The 17,444-nt window shown below is 37.1% G+C and overlaps 1 protein-coding gene across 1 annotated transcript; it reads right to left on the bottom strand.

The window, feature by feature from the left end:
* Positions 1-532: 532 nt before the first annotated feature.
* Positions 533-3,732, bottom strand: dbx1a (developing brain homeobox 1a). The gene is made up of 4 exons (XM_084405910.1): positions 3,325-3,732; positions 3,122-3,223; positions 1,647-1,849; positions 533-1,262 (listed from the first exon to the last, which is right to left on the bottom strand). The coding sequence occupies exons 1-4, from the start codon at positions 3,665-3,667 to the stop codon at positions 957-959; spliced, it is 954 nt and encodes a 317-aa protein (XP_084262036.1). The 5' UTR covers positions 3,668-3,732; the 3' UTR covers positions 533-956.
* Positions 3,733-17,444: the final 13,712 nt, after the last annotated feature.

Below are 17,444 nucleotides of genomic sequence, written 5' to 3'. Positions count from 1 at the left end.
GTGCGTCTTTTACAGAATTAGCCTATGTAAGTTAACTTAGGCCTATTCATTGATATTATTTCGTTTTGAATTTAATACAGTGATCTAATAGAGAACGTTAATGGGCAGCGATTTAATGTGTTCTGTCTGTTTGATGCTGACATTCTAATTTAGATTTATTTAATCATTCAAAAACTTTTTTTTTTTTCTTTTTTTAATGAGTCATTAAAAAATTAATTAAAAAAATTATCCAGATAAATATCGTCTATGGCTAGTATTTGTATTAAAGTCCCTTGTTAATTGCTTGCTTGTGGTCAAATCGAGGCCGCTTATCCAGGTCAGGATATTCAAAACGAATTACGTGTTATGAAAAAAGATAAGAGGATTAAATTTACAGATGATCAGATTTTTTTTTTTTACTACAAGACTGTGCTTATATATAAAGTTAAGATATTATTCAAAGATCGCATTTGAAACACAAATATTAAATATTGAAATCCAAAGGGGGGGCTGTTGCGCAGGCCTATCTCTTGCCTATATTATTCCATGTTTATTTATTTTATTTTTTTATTATTCATAATTATTTTGTAATCAACTACCCCCAAAAAAGAGATGAAATTTACAATTTATTTGCAAACCATACAAAACATTTTCAACATATACATATGCATACAATGTGGCACAAAGAGATAAATTCGTATAAATTATACATACGTCTACAACTTTAATAAAGAATCTAAAACTCAAAATTCTTGGTATAAAATATACATACAAAAATATTTGTACAAAACACTGTACAGTTCCTCCCAAAAAGCTGTGCGACACAGCAAATTCACTTTGCGAAGAATTTCCAAATAAGTAAATATATAGTGATGTGGAAAATATTTGCTACAAACAAAAGTGAAATTATACGCCAATAAAACCACAACATGGTTATTGCGTAAACTTGTGCTTGAATACAGACATTATAAAGCTGCTTATGACACAGTTATTTCATCATCTGATTCAGAAAAGTCCGAGTGTTTGAATGAAATGCTGGAATCAGTGCTGTTTGAAAGTTCACGTCTCGGTGAAAGGCAGTAATGTGACGCGCGAGGAATGTCTCCGCAAGCGTCCTCTTCATCATCTTCATCCTCAGAGGACTTTTTACCCACGTCGCTGAGATCTGGGTGAGGATTGGTTTTGGTCGGCAAGGTTTGTTCTCGGCAGCCTCCTGAAGACAGCAGCTCCCTCTCCTTTGAGTTTCTCCATTTCATTCTCCGGTTCTGGAACCAAATTTTGACCTGTTTGAAGAGATGAGATTTTATCGTTAACAACTGAAGTCAACAGAGAAGTTGAAATAATAAATGTATGAAATGTGTATAAATATTTGTTAGTGCTGTCAAATCGATTAATCGCGACTAACATAAAAGTTTGTGTGGCCTAATGCTTATGTGTGTGTAAATGTGTGTTGTGTGTGTGTATGTGTTGAGAGAGAGGATAAATATAATAGTATATAGGCTAGGCTATACACATATATTATGTAAACAAACTTGTAGGTTAGATGTAATTGATCGCGATTAATCGATTTTACATCTTTATATATTTAAATGCAAGTTTAAACATAAATTATGCAAATAATCTTTTTTTTATTTAAATGATTAGTATTTTCCCGCCCTTATATTCACCTGTGAATCTTTAAGCCCGAGTTTCGATGCCAGTTTTTTCCTGTCTGGCTTGCTGATATATTTCTGCTTTTGGAACATTTTCTCCAGAGCTTTGCGCTGCACATCAGAAAACACAGCCCGGCGGAGCATCCCTCTCCTGGGCTTCCCTCTCGCAGCAAGAGGCCAGGAAAAAGTTCCAGGGATGGGGACAACCGATGAAGGAGCTGGAACAAGAGACAAGTGCATAAGGTAAATAACGCATTCATGGACACATTCACCAGATTTCAAATAGTGTTATTTTGTTTCGCCCGTGAGGCTAAAAGTTAACTTTGCGTTACTAAGGGCAATTGGGTGTTGCTTTTCCCAGGGACAATCTGAAGTGCTGAATGATCAGGGAGAAAGAAATCTTTTCTTCATTATCATCTTTATGTAGAATTTATTCTCTTGAAATGTCTCTCCCTGTTTTGAGTGAAATGGCACGAGGTGACTAATTAGCACATGGGCCGGATCCACGCTGCATTGGTATGGTAAAAAGGCAGAGTATCCTTTTCTACGAGCCCCCCGGTGAAGGACAGAGGAGTTAATATACCGTGAACGGTAATTGTGTAGTAATGAACTGGCAGAGAAAAGACTCCGGACAAACGGCTAAGGCCATATATTATTGCCACAAAAGCAGATTTACACTTTCAAAACTGAACGCAACTGCATGGCGGAATACTGATGACCGGGGACCACGTTTTTTGCCCTCAAATAATTTTCGTTAAATGAACACGAAAAGCAATTGAGAGCGCTCAAGTTGTTTTGTTAAGGTATTCAGCGCGCGCAGTGAAAAGAGTCGCGCTCTATTATCACGTGGCGTCTATAAAAGAATAGACTTTAAATATTTACTGCCTCAAAAGAGCATTTAGAGCTCGTATTTTAAGGAGCCCGTATTTAGAGAGCACTTCCAAGCCGAAGTGTGACTCGCGCGCAATGAGCTGAGGTTGATTGTTTGGCATCTTCAACTAGCCTGCATTTTCAACGGGTTTTGTCGGCGATTTTTTCCTGATTTCTCGCTCTCCGTTCTACACACACATCTCTTGATATTGTTCTTTTGCAACTCTTTCCACAAACACCAATCACACTCTATGTGGTCTTGTGAGAATATTGAAACCGCTCAATGTCTCCTAATGGGCAAATTAGTCCATGACTGGTGAACGCCCCTCTGTCGCTGGTTAAAAGTCTATCTTTGGCGGGTTTGTGGGTGGTTTGCCCCGGAGGGAGATGACCAGATTGGTCATGGTGCTGACGGCATTGTTGGCAGTCAGCAGGCCGAAATGTTCACTCACTGTGGGAAAGACCTGAGCCAATAGCGGAGAACTTAAAGATGAGAAGAACCTCACGTTGCAGTCGATTAACCCAAGTCTAACTCATGTACATCTCTCTAGTACAGTCAGTGTTGACTGAATGCAAACCTCTTAAGCGGACTGTACAAGCATCTAAATCTGAATACTCACCGGGGAAGTATGAGGAACGGACGAAAGGGCAGAATGAACCATCAAAATAAGGCACAGGGAATCCTTTGGGATGCATGCCGTGAACGGAGAGGGGAGATGTGGCTAAAATAGAGAATCAAACAGAAGTTAGTGCTGTTTTTATTTATCTATTTACTTTTATTTGTCATTATCAGTGGAGATGTTGGGTCTATTTAAACACTCACCTTTCTTTGGTGACGGTGCCAGGATGGCACTCACCCCAAACTTGAGGTAGGTTGGATCCTTGCTAGAAACTGGCGTTTTTGGGGAGCAAGATCCACGTTTCTCCGTGATACTGACTCTGTCCAAAAGCCTGGAGGTATCCGGGATGGAGAGAGGTGTAGAAGTAGGAGGAGAGGCGCATGGCGAGCGCGCGTCTTGGTGCAGGTAAGCGCTGGGTCTGTGGATGCGCAGCAGGTCCTCCACTAGAAAGCTCGGGTGAGCTGGGAAAGGTGAATGCAACGGTGCTGCCGGACGCATAAATGCTGAATATATTGCAGAAGGCGCAATAACACTGGGGATCATCATTGTCCCGGCTAGTTTATAGCGAAAATAAGACGATAAGGTTACTCCTGTTAGTATTAGATAAGTCTCTTCTGCCAAGCTCTGGACTGAACGAAAGGCGATTTGCTTCTGGAGGTCTCCGTTTGGAAAGGGGCACTTTATATGTAGGCCCCTGTAAGGGTCCTTTGAGGACTGACAGCCACAACAATGAGACTCAATAAAGTCCTCCGCTTGAGTCCCATTGAATGAAGCCTCGGAGGTGCCTGATTGGTCCGATAGAGCAATTTATGATTGGATTAGACTTCATAAGATTTGAATGGCCAGGGCATGCCGTTTAACAAAGAAGATGTGGTCATACATTTTGCATATCGACCAACCATTTATTTATTTATTTATTTATTTAGGGTATTTATTTACATAGCTTACATTATAAGCGAGTAGGCCTACAGAATAATAATAAAAAAAACTATTTTTTTCTTTTTCTTTTTACAAATAACCTTACTATAACTATATCTTAAGACAAACAATGAGATTCAAATTATTTATTTATTTATAAAGGAGCATTGTTGTCGGATTCAAAGCCGTTACTAAGTATAAATCTATAATGCATTCTAAAAACAGACAGAGTCTGAAATGTACTTTAAAATATAAATAATACAGGCTAATCTAATGCTCTTTGGACAGTTCTTATCCTGTTTTATACCGTCCATTTGCCTGTCATGAGCCTCCCGATAAAATCCCCATTTAATAATCATTTATGCTGTATACTTTTACTGAAATCCAATCTGGGCTCTGTCACGGAGTACAGCTTTAAATGGATTTGTGGTTGAATCGCCATGACAGATGTGTAAGATATATCCCCCCGTGTTTGAAACCGGGCAAGTCTTCATTCACTTTCTCCGGGGCCTCACTTTACACACGCCCGCGAGACGTGTGTGCTGCTCCGTTTGAACCGTGAACTGTCACCCTCAGCTGCTCGCGTCTCGCTTTCTTTTACCCTCACAAAGATCTCTGACACAAAAACACACCGATCTCTGTTTCTATAGACGACGAGGCTTATTCTGCCAGTTTAACCGCTTGAATAAAAGTGCATATGTGATTTGAAACGCATGCGTAAGAGGTGCATTTAAAGTCGTATTTAACTGATATGAGAGACTGGACACACGCAAGGTCTCTCCAGAGTTGATCACATGTTAGATTTGGTACTTATTAAGACAAATGAATGTGATACTATATGTATATTTGCCCTTATAGGAAACTATAGAAAGTTTCATGAATTTGTAACACGCTTTATTGTTGAGGTTGCACTCCTTAAAGCATAAACTCTTTTTGAAGCACTCAAGCATGTGAGGTGGGCCCCTATGCATCGCATATCTTATTTTCAATGTAGGCCTATTTATTTATTTACAACCCTCTGCTTTTCATCTTTATCATCCTTTCATCATTTTGTTAACAATTCTCATCATGTAGGCCTATCACATGTATCATTAAGGACGATGTCAAATGGACTAAATCAGCTAAATGGACATAAAAATAATCATGCAGTAATATTTAGCATGCCTAACATGTTTCCTTTAATCAGTAGGATATTAATCTTTTTTAATTATCTGTGAGAATGTCCAGAGCAAGATTTAGTTAACTTCTGGATATTTTTTTTTTGCCCCACGCATGCACGCGCGCGCACGCACGCACGCACACACACATATGTTTACATTGGGATCTAATTAGGGTCTTCCCATAGACTTCTATTGTAGTTAAATTAAGCTAATTATAATTACTTTAGACCAACCTTATCCCAACAACAGCACTTTTAGCATCTTATGAAGTGAATACAGACATTATTTACTCTCTTTACAAAACAATTGCTTCTTCAATGTATATACATCCGAAAAGAGTTTTTGTGTGAGTGGTAATACCAGTAATTTTGTTTTGTTTTTCGTAGTTTTTTTAGAAACGCACACAAACGCATTCTGTAAAAGTGATAAGGCAAATTAACAAAACAAAGCATTTTTTCCGTTATATTTAATTTTTTTATAACTCCATATTTCTTTGCCTGGAAAATCCTTCTATTGTTGCGGACTAGCAGATGGTTAGCTGGAAACATGGCTTAGTCTCGATGACCGAAGCTAATTTCTAATAGCTGTGGAAGCTTGGCACATTTTTTTTCTTTTCGCAAAGGCTAAAAACAGCTGGTGGGATTTGATTAAACCCATTAAATGCACATTTCCAAGATATTATCCCCCTCCGGAACACCTCGACTTAAGCGCACACTTGAAAGATGAGCAGTTACGGTGCCGTCTATAGGTTCTTTACACAGTCCCCCTATTTCACAACAATATACTAAATAGATTAACTCACGCATTATCTGGCATCAATATTGCCTAGTTAAGAGAAGGGCTGAGTAAATATATTACACATGCATGAAGGGTTCTTTTGGGATAGTTTACCGGGTGTTGGGTCTGGCAGGTGGTTAACTGTTTACTCACTTTTTATTAGTGAAGTTAAAACATTGGCTTAGACCAACAGGAATGTCTTCCAGAAAATCCGTTTAGTTATCCATTTCAAATCCAGCAGGAGAAGTAGAATTTCAAATGTTAAGATACATATGTCGTATACATGCTTCATACATCACAGATAATCAGATGAAATATGGGCCATTTCTGCCAAAGCATGATTTTTCTAAACGTTCAGAGGATTTGCATTGCTAGAAAAATATATAGAAGTGCTGACAAGCATTAAATCGATATTAACTCTGCATTTAACATAACCCTACAAAAAGCACACATCCATTGAACAAAGCCTTTAGAGGGCCTGGTCTCGGTCCACCTGTTCTTTGATATGTCAGGCAGCCAAACCGCGTTTGGTCACAGCGGGGATTAGCGTTTTTTCTTTGCCCTTCAGTCTTGAACCCTCCATTGGTTGTCATCGTTCGACGTGTCTGCAGGTTTAGATGAAGAAAGGACTGGGACGGCAGAGACAATTTTTCTGAGACTATTAAATTCAGATGTCCCTCCTATTTGGCTGGGTGCATAACAGGTGCTGTTATAATCCTCTTAACATGGAGTTATTGTTCTCCGGACTCAAAAACAGGAACAAGCCAAGCTATTCACTGTTCTACAGGCCAGTTTTTAAATTTCAGTGACAGTTTAGGCCTTCTCCGAGGCAGATCTTTTGTGCATAACTTTTGTCCATGACTGAATGCAAATTTAATTGCTCGTTGATGACACAATGTCCCTGATAGAGTTTGACTTTGATTTACTTTTTACATCACGTAACAACATAAATTTGAGCAACTCAGAAAGCACAGAAACACATATTTTATAAGTGGCTGCAGCACCTTTTTTGACTGAAAATGATCTTTTCACAAGTGATGCATACAGGTGAAACCCGAAAAATGAGAATATCGTGCAAACGTTCATTTATTTCAGTAATTCCACTTAAAAGGTGAAACATTACACGCAAATAATATGATTATAATTTTAATTTTATCATTTTGATGATTATGGTTTACAGCTTATGAACATTTTCACAATTTCTGAGATTTTGAATTTGGGGTTTTCATAAGCTGTAAGCCATAATCATCAAAATTATAACAAATAAAGGCTTGAAATATCTCACTTTGCATGCAATGAGTCTATATAATACATTCATTTCACCTTTTAAGTTGAGTTACTGAAATCAATTAACTTTTGCACGATATTCAATTTTTTTGAGTTCCACCTGAATGTGTATGAGCACATATTCAAAGCCATATTCATTTCAAACAGTTTGTGATTTTTATCTTGTGAAGTGTGTCCATGTAGGTGGTAATGTTTGTGTGGATGTGTCAGTATGGATGAGGCCCAGGAGGAATAGAAAGTCATTTAAGTGGAGGACAGAGGGTCTCCAGTGCCTGTTGCCCGGTCTGCGCTGACACGTTTCTGTGCGCGTAATCGGATTTTGAGCGAGTGTGGTACTTATGTCAGTCTGCGTTTTGTCACAGCCACAGAGCGCTGACGGCCACAGTGCCTTAATCTCCCCTGCTTTACCTTCTAGAGGAAAAACCCCCCAGAAAACCTCATTTAATTCACATATAATTCTCACTGAAGCTCTGACGCATTAGCATAACAGCAGGAAAGCGTTGCCTTTTCAGTGTTTTTGTGGTTGTGTGCTTGTCTTCCTCTCTTATAAGGTTTGGTGTAGGTAATATATACCTGCTTAATAGTATATCATTTTGCATCTATCTATCTATCTATCTGAGTGTCTATCTATATTTTAGTAATGAAGTACTAAAATTTTCAAGACAGCACTACAAGTAGTGAGCTTCAGACTTTAATCAACTTTAATTTACATGCACCACGAGAGAATAAAAGTGTCAGTCTATTTTCAAATGATCTATAAAATTATATATTTTTTCTTTTGTTTTCTTTTCTTTTTTTCTTTTTTTGAATGGAAGAGGATATGAACTCTTGAACCAGGATACCGGCAATTTCAGGTTAAAAGCTGTGAGCCGTAATGAACCCTGCGGTCATCGCACTGAATCAGATTCCTGGGCAGGTATTTTAGTCAGGCAAACGGTACTAATGAGCTCTGACTGACTTTGCACTCGGGCACAGCAGTGGGCAGCCCCCTGATGGCAGGAACCAAGTGTGACCAAAGCTCTGCCTGCTTTAAAGCTCAACCGTCATTCATGTTCATGAAACTGGTCATGTGCACTGACATAAGTTTATATTGACTGATCTGGTTACGCATCGCTTTAGTCATTGGCCTAAATGATTCAAGGGTTAAAAGACCATCACTGATCATTACCATAAAAAAAAGTTCTCTGTTGACCTTCATTTTTAAATGTCCTCTAGTCAAAAAGAAAAACTGGCCTACACACATATCATTACATAAATAAGGGATGAACTCTTGTTTTTCTTTCAAATATGTTTTACCCGGGCCAAAGTCAGACATTTTTGACATGCATATGTCACATAAGAGCACTTAGGATGTTGATTTTGGACCATTTTGTTCAGAGCTAAACATGTCTGGCTCTAGTGACAGTTCATGAATGTTGAAGTATTTGGTGGTTATTGTGACCCACTCCATAAGTCGCTTAATTGTTTTTGTTTTCCATTTTCTGACATATCTGCTCTAATTACCAGGTTTAATTTGTCTCTTTCTGGGCTTTTTTTTTATCCACTTTGAACCAATTCAAAGAAATGACCCCGCCCCCCCCCCCCCCCAAATCAACACTTGTCCTTCTCCTGGATCTCAAATCACCCCAAATACTTTCCCATTGGCATCTCTAAAAACACAGGAAAGGAGATTTCATGGAGCTTGAAATGCACAGAAGTTTGGAAGCAAAAGAGAGGGAGCGACCCTGATCTGAGACAGGCCATCTGATTGTTGTGTCACAGTTCAGTCTGGGAGGCAAACTTAGTTAACTTTATGAGGTGTATCCAGAGTTCTCATTGGACCATCCAGAGCACTGTTGCACCACATCATGACGTAATCGCCTGTTAGAAACATTACAGTTTACCAATGCCATGCAAACAATATTCCTTCATGCTAAACGATCTGATTTCTGGCAAAATAGTCATGATACTTAAAGGTGCTGTATGTCATTTTTTGGTGTACTAAAGCATAAAAGTACCATAATATTTACAGAGATTTAGGAAACATGCTAAGTTCAAATACTTGTTCCTCCAAAAAGCAAGGATACAGCCAGTTATTCTACTTTGAAAGGAGTTACGTGTCAGAATGTCTGTTTTTGTTTTGTTCTGTGTGATTCCGCCCACTGCCAATTTATCCAATCGTATTTCGACACCACATGTTGCCATTTTGCAGTCATGGAAGCCAGCAAACAAACTAGATCAGAGATAGCAGATTCTACCCGACCTAAAAAGCCTCGACAATAAAAATAATGCAAATGTACACATTAGCTGATCCGCTTACAGTGTAAGATTATTCGCTTTCCATTGTCAATTGTGCGCTTTCCTGTGACGTGTTCTCAATCTGGCAACCCACGTCGAGTCCGAGATTTCGATAATTTTAATTTGGACTGCAGTACCCATTTCAACCACTACCTGTCCATATCACATACCGCACCTTTAAAGAAGATTTTATGTAAAAAAAAATATATATATATATATATATATTTGAACAGATTTTTATTCTGAAGAATGCTAAACTTGCAACACAATGCTAGGATGTTTTGAGTGGTTGTTAGGTGGTTGCCTACTGGCCCAAGTCAGTGTTTCAGATTTTAGTTTTATTGGCCATTTTGTTGTTGTCCCGTTTTATTTATTGTTTAGAAAAATATGACCTCTCACCACCTCTCAACATGCCGAAGGACAGTTCATCCAAATGTGAAAATTCTGTCATCATTTACAGAACTAAATTTTGGCTGAAATATCCCATTAGTAGGTATCATTTAAACAGTGCAAGAGGTGTTACGAGCTCTCACAAGTCCTCAACTCAAGAATGAGCTGTAGTAATAGTGATGATTTTCTCATGATATTTCTAGTAGATTCTTTCAACAGAGCATCTGTCTCCCTGTTCTTTGTGTATTCAGCCTCATTGAACAGATTTTAAAGGCTGTGTGTCTGTGTGCGTGTGTGTGTGTGTGGCGTGGGGGGATCCTGGGGTTGTATCAAAGTATCCAAACACTTCCCTCCTTTTGCATAAGAATGTGAGCCTGGTGCCTCTGATTTCTCTGAAGATGCCCGTGGCACTGACATTTCTAATCCCTGAAATATTGTCCGGCCCGCCTGAATGGCAGTGCATCAGAGCGCAAGTGTAATTATTCTCTAATACGTCTGAGGCCATTGCGTGTTCTCACACGTTTACTGAGAGGATTGAGAACAGCCTCTCTGTGGAGATGAATGGTGCTACACAAGAACAACCTGTTGCGCTCACATGCTACACACATTGCCTTTGTAAACTTTGTAAACTTGCATCTTTGAGCACTTTTAGATTGCAGTTCTTATAATGAAAGCATGTTTAAAATGATTTTCTTAGTGCAGACCTGCATGCGTGTGTGGTGTGAGCTTTCTGTTTCTTTGCACTTATAACCTTACTTGATTGAATGCAGATTTCTCTTTCAGCATGATGTTTTGACACAGATATGTCTTTATGTCATTGTACACAGCAAAAGCAGCACACAATCTGCATCTGACGTGGCATATAGGGGTATTTTTTCAACTTGGGTGCTTTAGTGTCCCAGGGATTTATTTTTATCAGATTTATTTATTTTAATTTTTTGGTTTGAAGAACACATAAACTGATGACAAAAAGTTAGTGAATGTGATACATGATGAAAACGACAAAAAATTAAGGTCACTTGTGAGCAGAAATGTTTTGTTTTATTTATTTTCCAATTGAGCTGTAATTTTGTTAAATTATGCAAAAGATATTATTTGATTTTATTTAAAATAAACAATGCTACTAGATTAAAATTGTTTAAAAAAGTTCAAATGTCATTTTGCACCACCATTATCTCCATCACAAATTTGTTTTGTTTTTTAAAATAAATTAATACTTGTATTCAGCAAGGATGCATTAAATTGATCAAAAGTAACAGTAAAGACATTTATAATGTTACAAATTATTCCAATTTCAAAGAAATGCTGTTCTTTGGAACTTTTTATTCATTATAGAATCCTGGTTAAAAAAAAGCACATTCACAGTTTCAACAATAACGATAACAATAACCTTTATTTTAGTTGCGTTATATTAGATTTTTTCAAATAAATGCAGCCTTGATGAGTATAAGAGACGTCGTTCAAAAACATTATAAAATTATAATAATAAATCTAACCTCAAAATTTGACCGGTTGTGATGGCATAGTTGAAATGGCATTATGATGGGATTATATTTCCATTTAATCGACAGAAAAAGGACATTTTCCTGTGATACATACCGTGATGCATGTAGTGACATATACACTACTGGTCAAAAGTTTTAGATCGGTAAGATTTTTAATGTTTTTAAAAGAAGTCTCTTCTGCTCATCAAGGCTGCATTTACTTGATTAAAAAAAAAAAAAAAAAAAAAATCTTTTGAATTTTCTATTCAGCAAAGAATCCTGCAATAAAAATGTACAAAACTGTTTTCAACATTGATAATAATCATAAATGTTTCTTGGCCATCAAATCATCATATTAGAATGATTTCTGAAGGATCATGTGACACTGAAGACCGGAGTAATGATGCTGATGCTTTTATCCCAGGAATAAATTACACTTTACTATATATTCACATAGAAAACAGTGGTTTTAAATTGTAATAATATTTAACAATATGACTGTTTTTGTTTGTATTTTTAATCAAATAAATGCAGCCTTGGTGAGCAGATATATATATATTTGGTGAGTGTATATATATACACTTTTGGACATTGGATAAATTAAATAGCTAGTGAGAGTATTTATTTTTCTAAATGTCCAGAGGTCCAAAAGTGCAATAGTTATAGAAATACCCATATATACCAAGAAAAGGTGTGTATTGGGTTTAATACTACACATGAGAGCATTTATTTAGAAATCACAAATGCAGGAAGTTGGGATAGTTCACCCAAAAATGAAAATTCTGTCATCATTTACTCACCCTCATGTTGTTCCGAACCTGTATAAAAGAAAGGAGAGGAAAGGAACAAAGGAAGATATTTTGAAGAATGTTTATAACAAACAGTTGATTGTCACCAACATTCTTCAAAATATCTTCCTTTTTTGCAGGTTTGGAACAACTTGAGGGTGAGTAAATGATGACAGAATTTTCCTTTTTGGGCGAACTATCCCTTTAATGTAGAAGTTCATGCTTTAAATTGAACATGAAATGATCAACAAAATAATGAATGATATTATTAATGATATAATTATTCACAAAGCCGCGCTGTGTTTGTCCAGTGGCTTCTAGCTGTAATAGTAGCGAGATTGTGTTGCGATCTTATGTAAACAGCAGCATTGGAGGGGTTTTTAGAGCAGTTGGCCAGCCAACCCTTTTTCTTGAAGCACTCTCCTTTTTCCCTGGCCTCTGAACCCAATAATAAACCCAACACAGCCACAAAGAACCTCAGTTCATTAGACTGACACAGAGCCCTGAGGAGTCCTCAGCTGACTCCGGCCATTCTTCCGCACAGACTCTCCCTCAAGTGGAAACTAATGACAGTGAGCCGGTCCTGATTAGACAAAGAAGACGGATTTAAATTGGCTTCTCTCTCCCATTATAGAGCACACCATCATTGTGTCTAATGGGATCCCTCCACTGACACCAGGAGTGTGAGTAGAGGATTTCCAACATGCAAGTCAATTGTGGCCCTCATCAGACTGAGGTTGTTGATTGGAATTGTTCAGGGGTTAATCTGGAGGAGAAGAGCATGATGGGAAAGTGAAGTTTCTAATTAAGGCCAGTTATTACCTCAATGCACACTTTCTCAGGCTTTAGTGCTGCACAAGTGTGCTAAAATGGATTTGAAGTTGGGCTTTATTCAGCACAGACACTGCAAACGTTCTTCTTGCCTCTTCTTCCAATTGAAAATTCCAAGATGCCGAGAGTAGGACAGTTGCATCTTATATCTGTTGAGTGCATGTACATGCAACAATGTGCTGATAACTTCTGATCCTTTTAAAAATCTGATAATTTGAGAAAACATGATCATTTTTTCACTTCTTTTGGTGCCCAAAATGAAATGGTGCATAGTGCCCTCACCCAATAAACGGTTGGGCTTTAAGCAAAATTGCCTTTGATTTATTAAATAATAATAATAATGATGATTAATAAGATTTGACTTTCTTCTCTAATTTCCTTTGAAATTGGATCAGCTATTATGTTAAGGCTGGAATACATCTGCCCAGATTTGTGAGTCGATGATAGTTGGCAAAAGTCAGAGCCAGTCTGCAGATTTTGGACAGTCCAGCCACTTTTAAAAATAAAGCTTCTATATTGGCATTAATGGTTCCATGAAGAACCTTTAACATCCAAGAAAACTTTCCATTGCACGCATTCACATAAGGTTATTTATAGTGTAAAAAATTTCTTCCGATTTTTAAAACGTTCCTCACACTAGGTTCTTTTAAGAACTGTTTACTGGAATGTTCTTTAGGGAGCCAAAAACTGTTCTTCTATAGCATCACTGCGAAAACTCCCTTTTGGAACCTTTATTTTTAAGTTTAGGGGGTTGAGGGTGGCCAGGGTGTTGCTATGCATTTGTTAAGGTGTTCTAAGAGTTTTTAAGTCCTGGTTTCTAAATCTAGCTCAGGCACTTCCATCAGTGTAAAGGCCCGTTCACATCAAGAATGACAACTATAAAGATAACTATATTAGTGCCTGTCCACACCAGCGGACTATAATGTTCTGTTTATTTTAAGCTTACATGCACTTCAATTATGAATTTAATTGAAATGCAGTTAAAAATGAATGCAGTTTTAAGCACGCACTGTATATTTATGAATTATAACTATACTGTAAGTGGCCTGTAAAGTCTAAGTAGAGCATTTAACAGAACTCCTACCACTTTGTTTCATGTTTGGTGTATTTCCCTTCATTTCTTAGCCATATTAGTGATAGAATGCAGATGACCCAACTGTAACTAGGAGTTGAGGATGCATCTTACATTCTACATTTCCTCCTCTGTGTATTTCATGGTCATGTCTTAACCCTCTGGTGTTGTTCATCATTTTTGACCAACATTTTTTATGTTATGTATTGTGAATTTTTTACTTCATCGGAATGGTACGAAACTTGGTAAAGGTTTTTGCACTTGCTGTGTGAATGCACACAAACAAAAAATCATGGACATGATTCAATAAGGTTAAATGGTCCTGAAAAAAGTCACGCTTGTATTGTTCGCAGTCAAAAATGAGCAGTTTGAAATGAACGGGAGACGAATTTCATCTATTGGAAACGTTTGGTACTGCGCCCAAACAAAGTCTTACTGAAAGCTCATTTTTTGAGATATCAACCTCAAATTTGGAACACACCTTGTTTAGATTTTTAGATTTTCCAATTAGATTTTGGAAAACACATATTTCATATAAAAATTGAAAATGGTATTTTTGTGCATTTTTTTTCACCTCAGCAATCATCTGCCAAGTGTCGTTTTTAAAAAGAGACCAAACTTGAAATTAAATTTTCAAGTCCATGCTCAAAAAGTGAATAAATGGATTATAACTACTGCATAAATATAATTAAGAACCAAAAAATCCCCTAAAAATCCCCAATTAACTAAATAAAATGTAAAATAAATAAAATAATTAAATGCATAAAATGTTATCGAACTAAAATATAGTACAGTCATTTAAGTGAAAAGAAATGTGGTCCTTTTTGACACGCGAACAGTACCAGAGGGTTAAACATTTTGTTCTCAAACTGTCAAAGGTCTTCCTACTGTACATAATGATTTGAAAACCATTGGTCTCAGAACATCCTTTTGAATGAAACATGCCTTTAAAGAAATAACTAATCACAGTTTGTGTGCATGTCGCTTTACTTTCATAAGTCAGATAGGCTCAATCCTCAAAGCACAGAAGAACAAGGGGTCTCTGGGACATCTTTGGCTGTATCGTGCAGGTTGGGGGATTGGATTAGGGAGAGAGTGGCTGGGAGGCGGGCCGTCAGGGGTAAGTCTATTCAGCAGCGTCTGAGGACCGCTATTGTGGACTTGAGAGTGAGTGTCAATAAGGGGGCAATCAAGCATGGGGGCAAGGGTTATTTTAGAGGAGCCATCCCTATTCTGCTCTACCTGTGACAGGCCCTCATGTGCCTTCCTGAACCCTTGTGGTGTCGCTGAGGACAAAGAGAGAGAATAACAATCCTGCTATGTGCCGCTTATCTCAAAGGAAGTCCGTGGAGAATGTGACCTCCCTCACATTTACACAATACATATATATGCTCATTACTAAACAGAGCCTAAATTCATAAAAATAAGCTGATTGTGTGTAGCACAACACTTCCTGATTGTAATTTAAGTTCATTTCGAACATAGTGAACGACTCTCTTTGAACAAAAAAAGTTGAATGGGCTTCTATATAGAACCCTAGGGTTCTTGACTCAGCTTTAAAGAACCCTTTAATCCAAAAAGGTTCTTTATAAGGAGAAATGTCTTAAATGATTGCATAATACTTTCATGTTTAACAGGTTTTTTTTTTTTTTTTGTGAAAAAAAATATGTTTATGAGCTGTTTAATTCATAATGAATAAAGGTTTTATATATGAAGCGCCTGACAGAACCTTTTAAGGTTCTATATAGAACATTTTCTTCTAAGAGTGCATCTAGGGGTGCATGTGACTTTTTAGCATTATTGGTATCGGCCTTATAAGTAAAATAGCCAATAAATTATAGCCAGATGATCATTATTTTCTAGTTCACCTATTGTTAAATACAAATGAAGTTAAATGTTTACCTTTGAGCCTGTACGATTTTAACAACGTCACACAGGCATTGATATCTAATATTGGTAAGTGTACATTGGCTATCCCCTTTAAAAATATAAATAATTATTGGTTACCATATTGGCCAAAATGTTCATATTGTTTGTGTTATTCCGTCTACATGCATACATGTGTGCAAACATTTGGCGTCCCTTGAAATTCTGATAATATTAGGATTATCCAGTGTTGACTGATGACAGTGAGAGAAAGTTTAATACACCTGTGCATATGGCTTGATTCCTCTCAGTTGTGTTACATCTGGTGTTGAGATTGAACCGGTTTAACTGTGTCAAAGCAAGCGAATCATTACACACCACCAGCTACACACACACACACACACACGCACACAAGCATTTCTCTTTGCCCCATTACTCACAAGCCAGCGTGACCAATCCTGCTTTGTCACCAGTGGTCAGGTCATTCAGTGCCGGGCTGTATTTCTCTCTCCCTCTCTTTCTCTTTTTTTCCACACACTCGCTCGCTCAGCTGTCGCATGAGAGGAACGTAAAGGAGGGAAAGACCTAGCTTCTCTCCCTTTGAGTCGGGTCAGCGAAAAGAGTCAGCGAGACAAGAGCGAAAGAAAGAAATGTGCGATTTAAAAGAGATTTAGATTTTAAAAGAAACTGTTGAAAAGTGTGTGTGTGTGAGAGAGAGAGAGAGAGAGAGAGGGGAGGGAGCTGAATTATCATTTATATCATCTCAAGAAGCAAATAGTTATAATCTTATCAAATATTTATAATCTCAAATTCATGGTTTGTGATCTGAAGGTCTCACAGTTCACAGTTCTGGTTCATCGAAACAAAACTTTACTTATTTATATGCATTCATATTTGCATTATGTGCATTTTAACTTTTTTTTTTAACCAAACTCTGATATGGAGAAAGAATAAAGTATACTGTAAAATGTGAGAAAGTGCCAAAACTTCTTTTCCCTTAAAGAGATTATCCTGAACCTTAAACAAATATACTTTTTTATAAACTTATAATGATTCAGATATTATTTATTTTAAATAAAACCAGTTCATTTAGATATCCCATTTTTCATAGTGTATCCTTAATTATGTATAATAAAATTTTATATTTATTAATATATTTACTAAATCTGTACCTAGGTATACTTTATTGAACTGAATGAATGATTTTATTTATTCCTTGCATAACTGAGACTGTACTTTAACTAAATATGTTTTTATGTAAAAGATACATAAACTGGTTTTATTCCTGTCAAAAACATGGTCACCGTGATTTTGCCAAGTAAGAGATGTTCCTGGATTAGCATATTTTGTTGATCTTGGACAACATTCCTGTCCGAATATGTTGTCCTTCCCATAACTTATCCGTAAAATCAGAGGAAAATGATAGGTGAATAACACTGAAGCACTTAACTAAGACTAAACTGTATACTTGTC

The sequence above is a fragment of the Rutilus rutilus genome (genome assembly GCF_951802725.1).
Source record: "Rutilus rutilus genome assembly, chromosome: 3".
Lineage (NCBI taxonomy): Eukaryota > Metazoa > Chordata > Actinopteri > Cypriniformes > Leuciscidae > Rutilus > Rutilus rutilus.
This window is presented reverse-complemented; position numbering and strand designations above follow the sequence as displayed.

Coding starts and splice junctions, on each gene's coding strand:
- dbx1a (XM_084405910.1), bottom strand. CDS start 3,667: ATGATGATCCCCAGTGTTATTGCGCCTTCTGCAATATATTCAGCATTT. Junction 3,224..3,324: donor GGCACCGTCACCAAAGAAAG/GTGAGTGTTTAA, acceptor TCTCTATTTTAG/CCACATCTCCCCTCTCCGTT. Junction 1,850..3,121: donor CCGTTCCTCATACTTCCCCG/GTGAGTATTCAG, acceptor CTCTTGTTCCAG/CTCCTTCATCGGTTGTCCCC.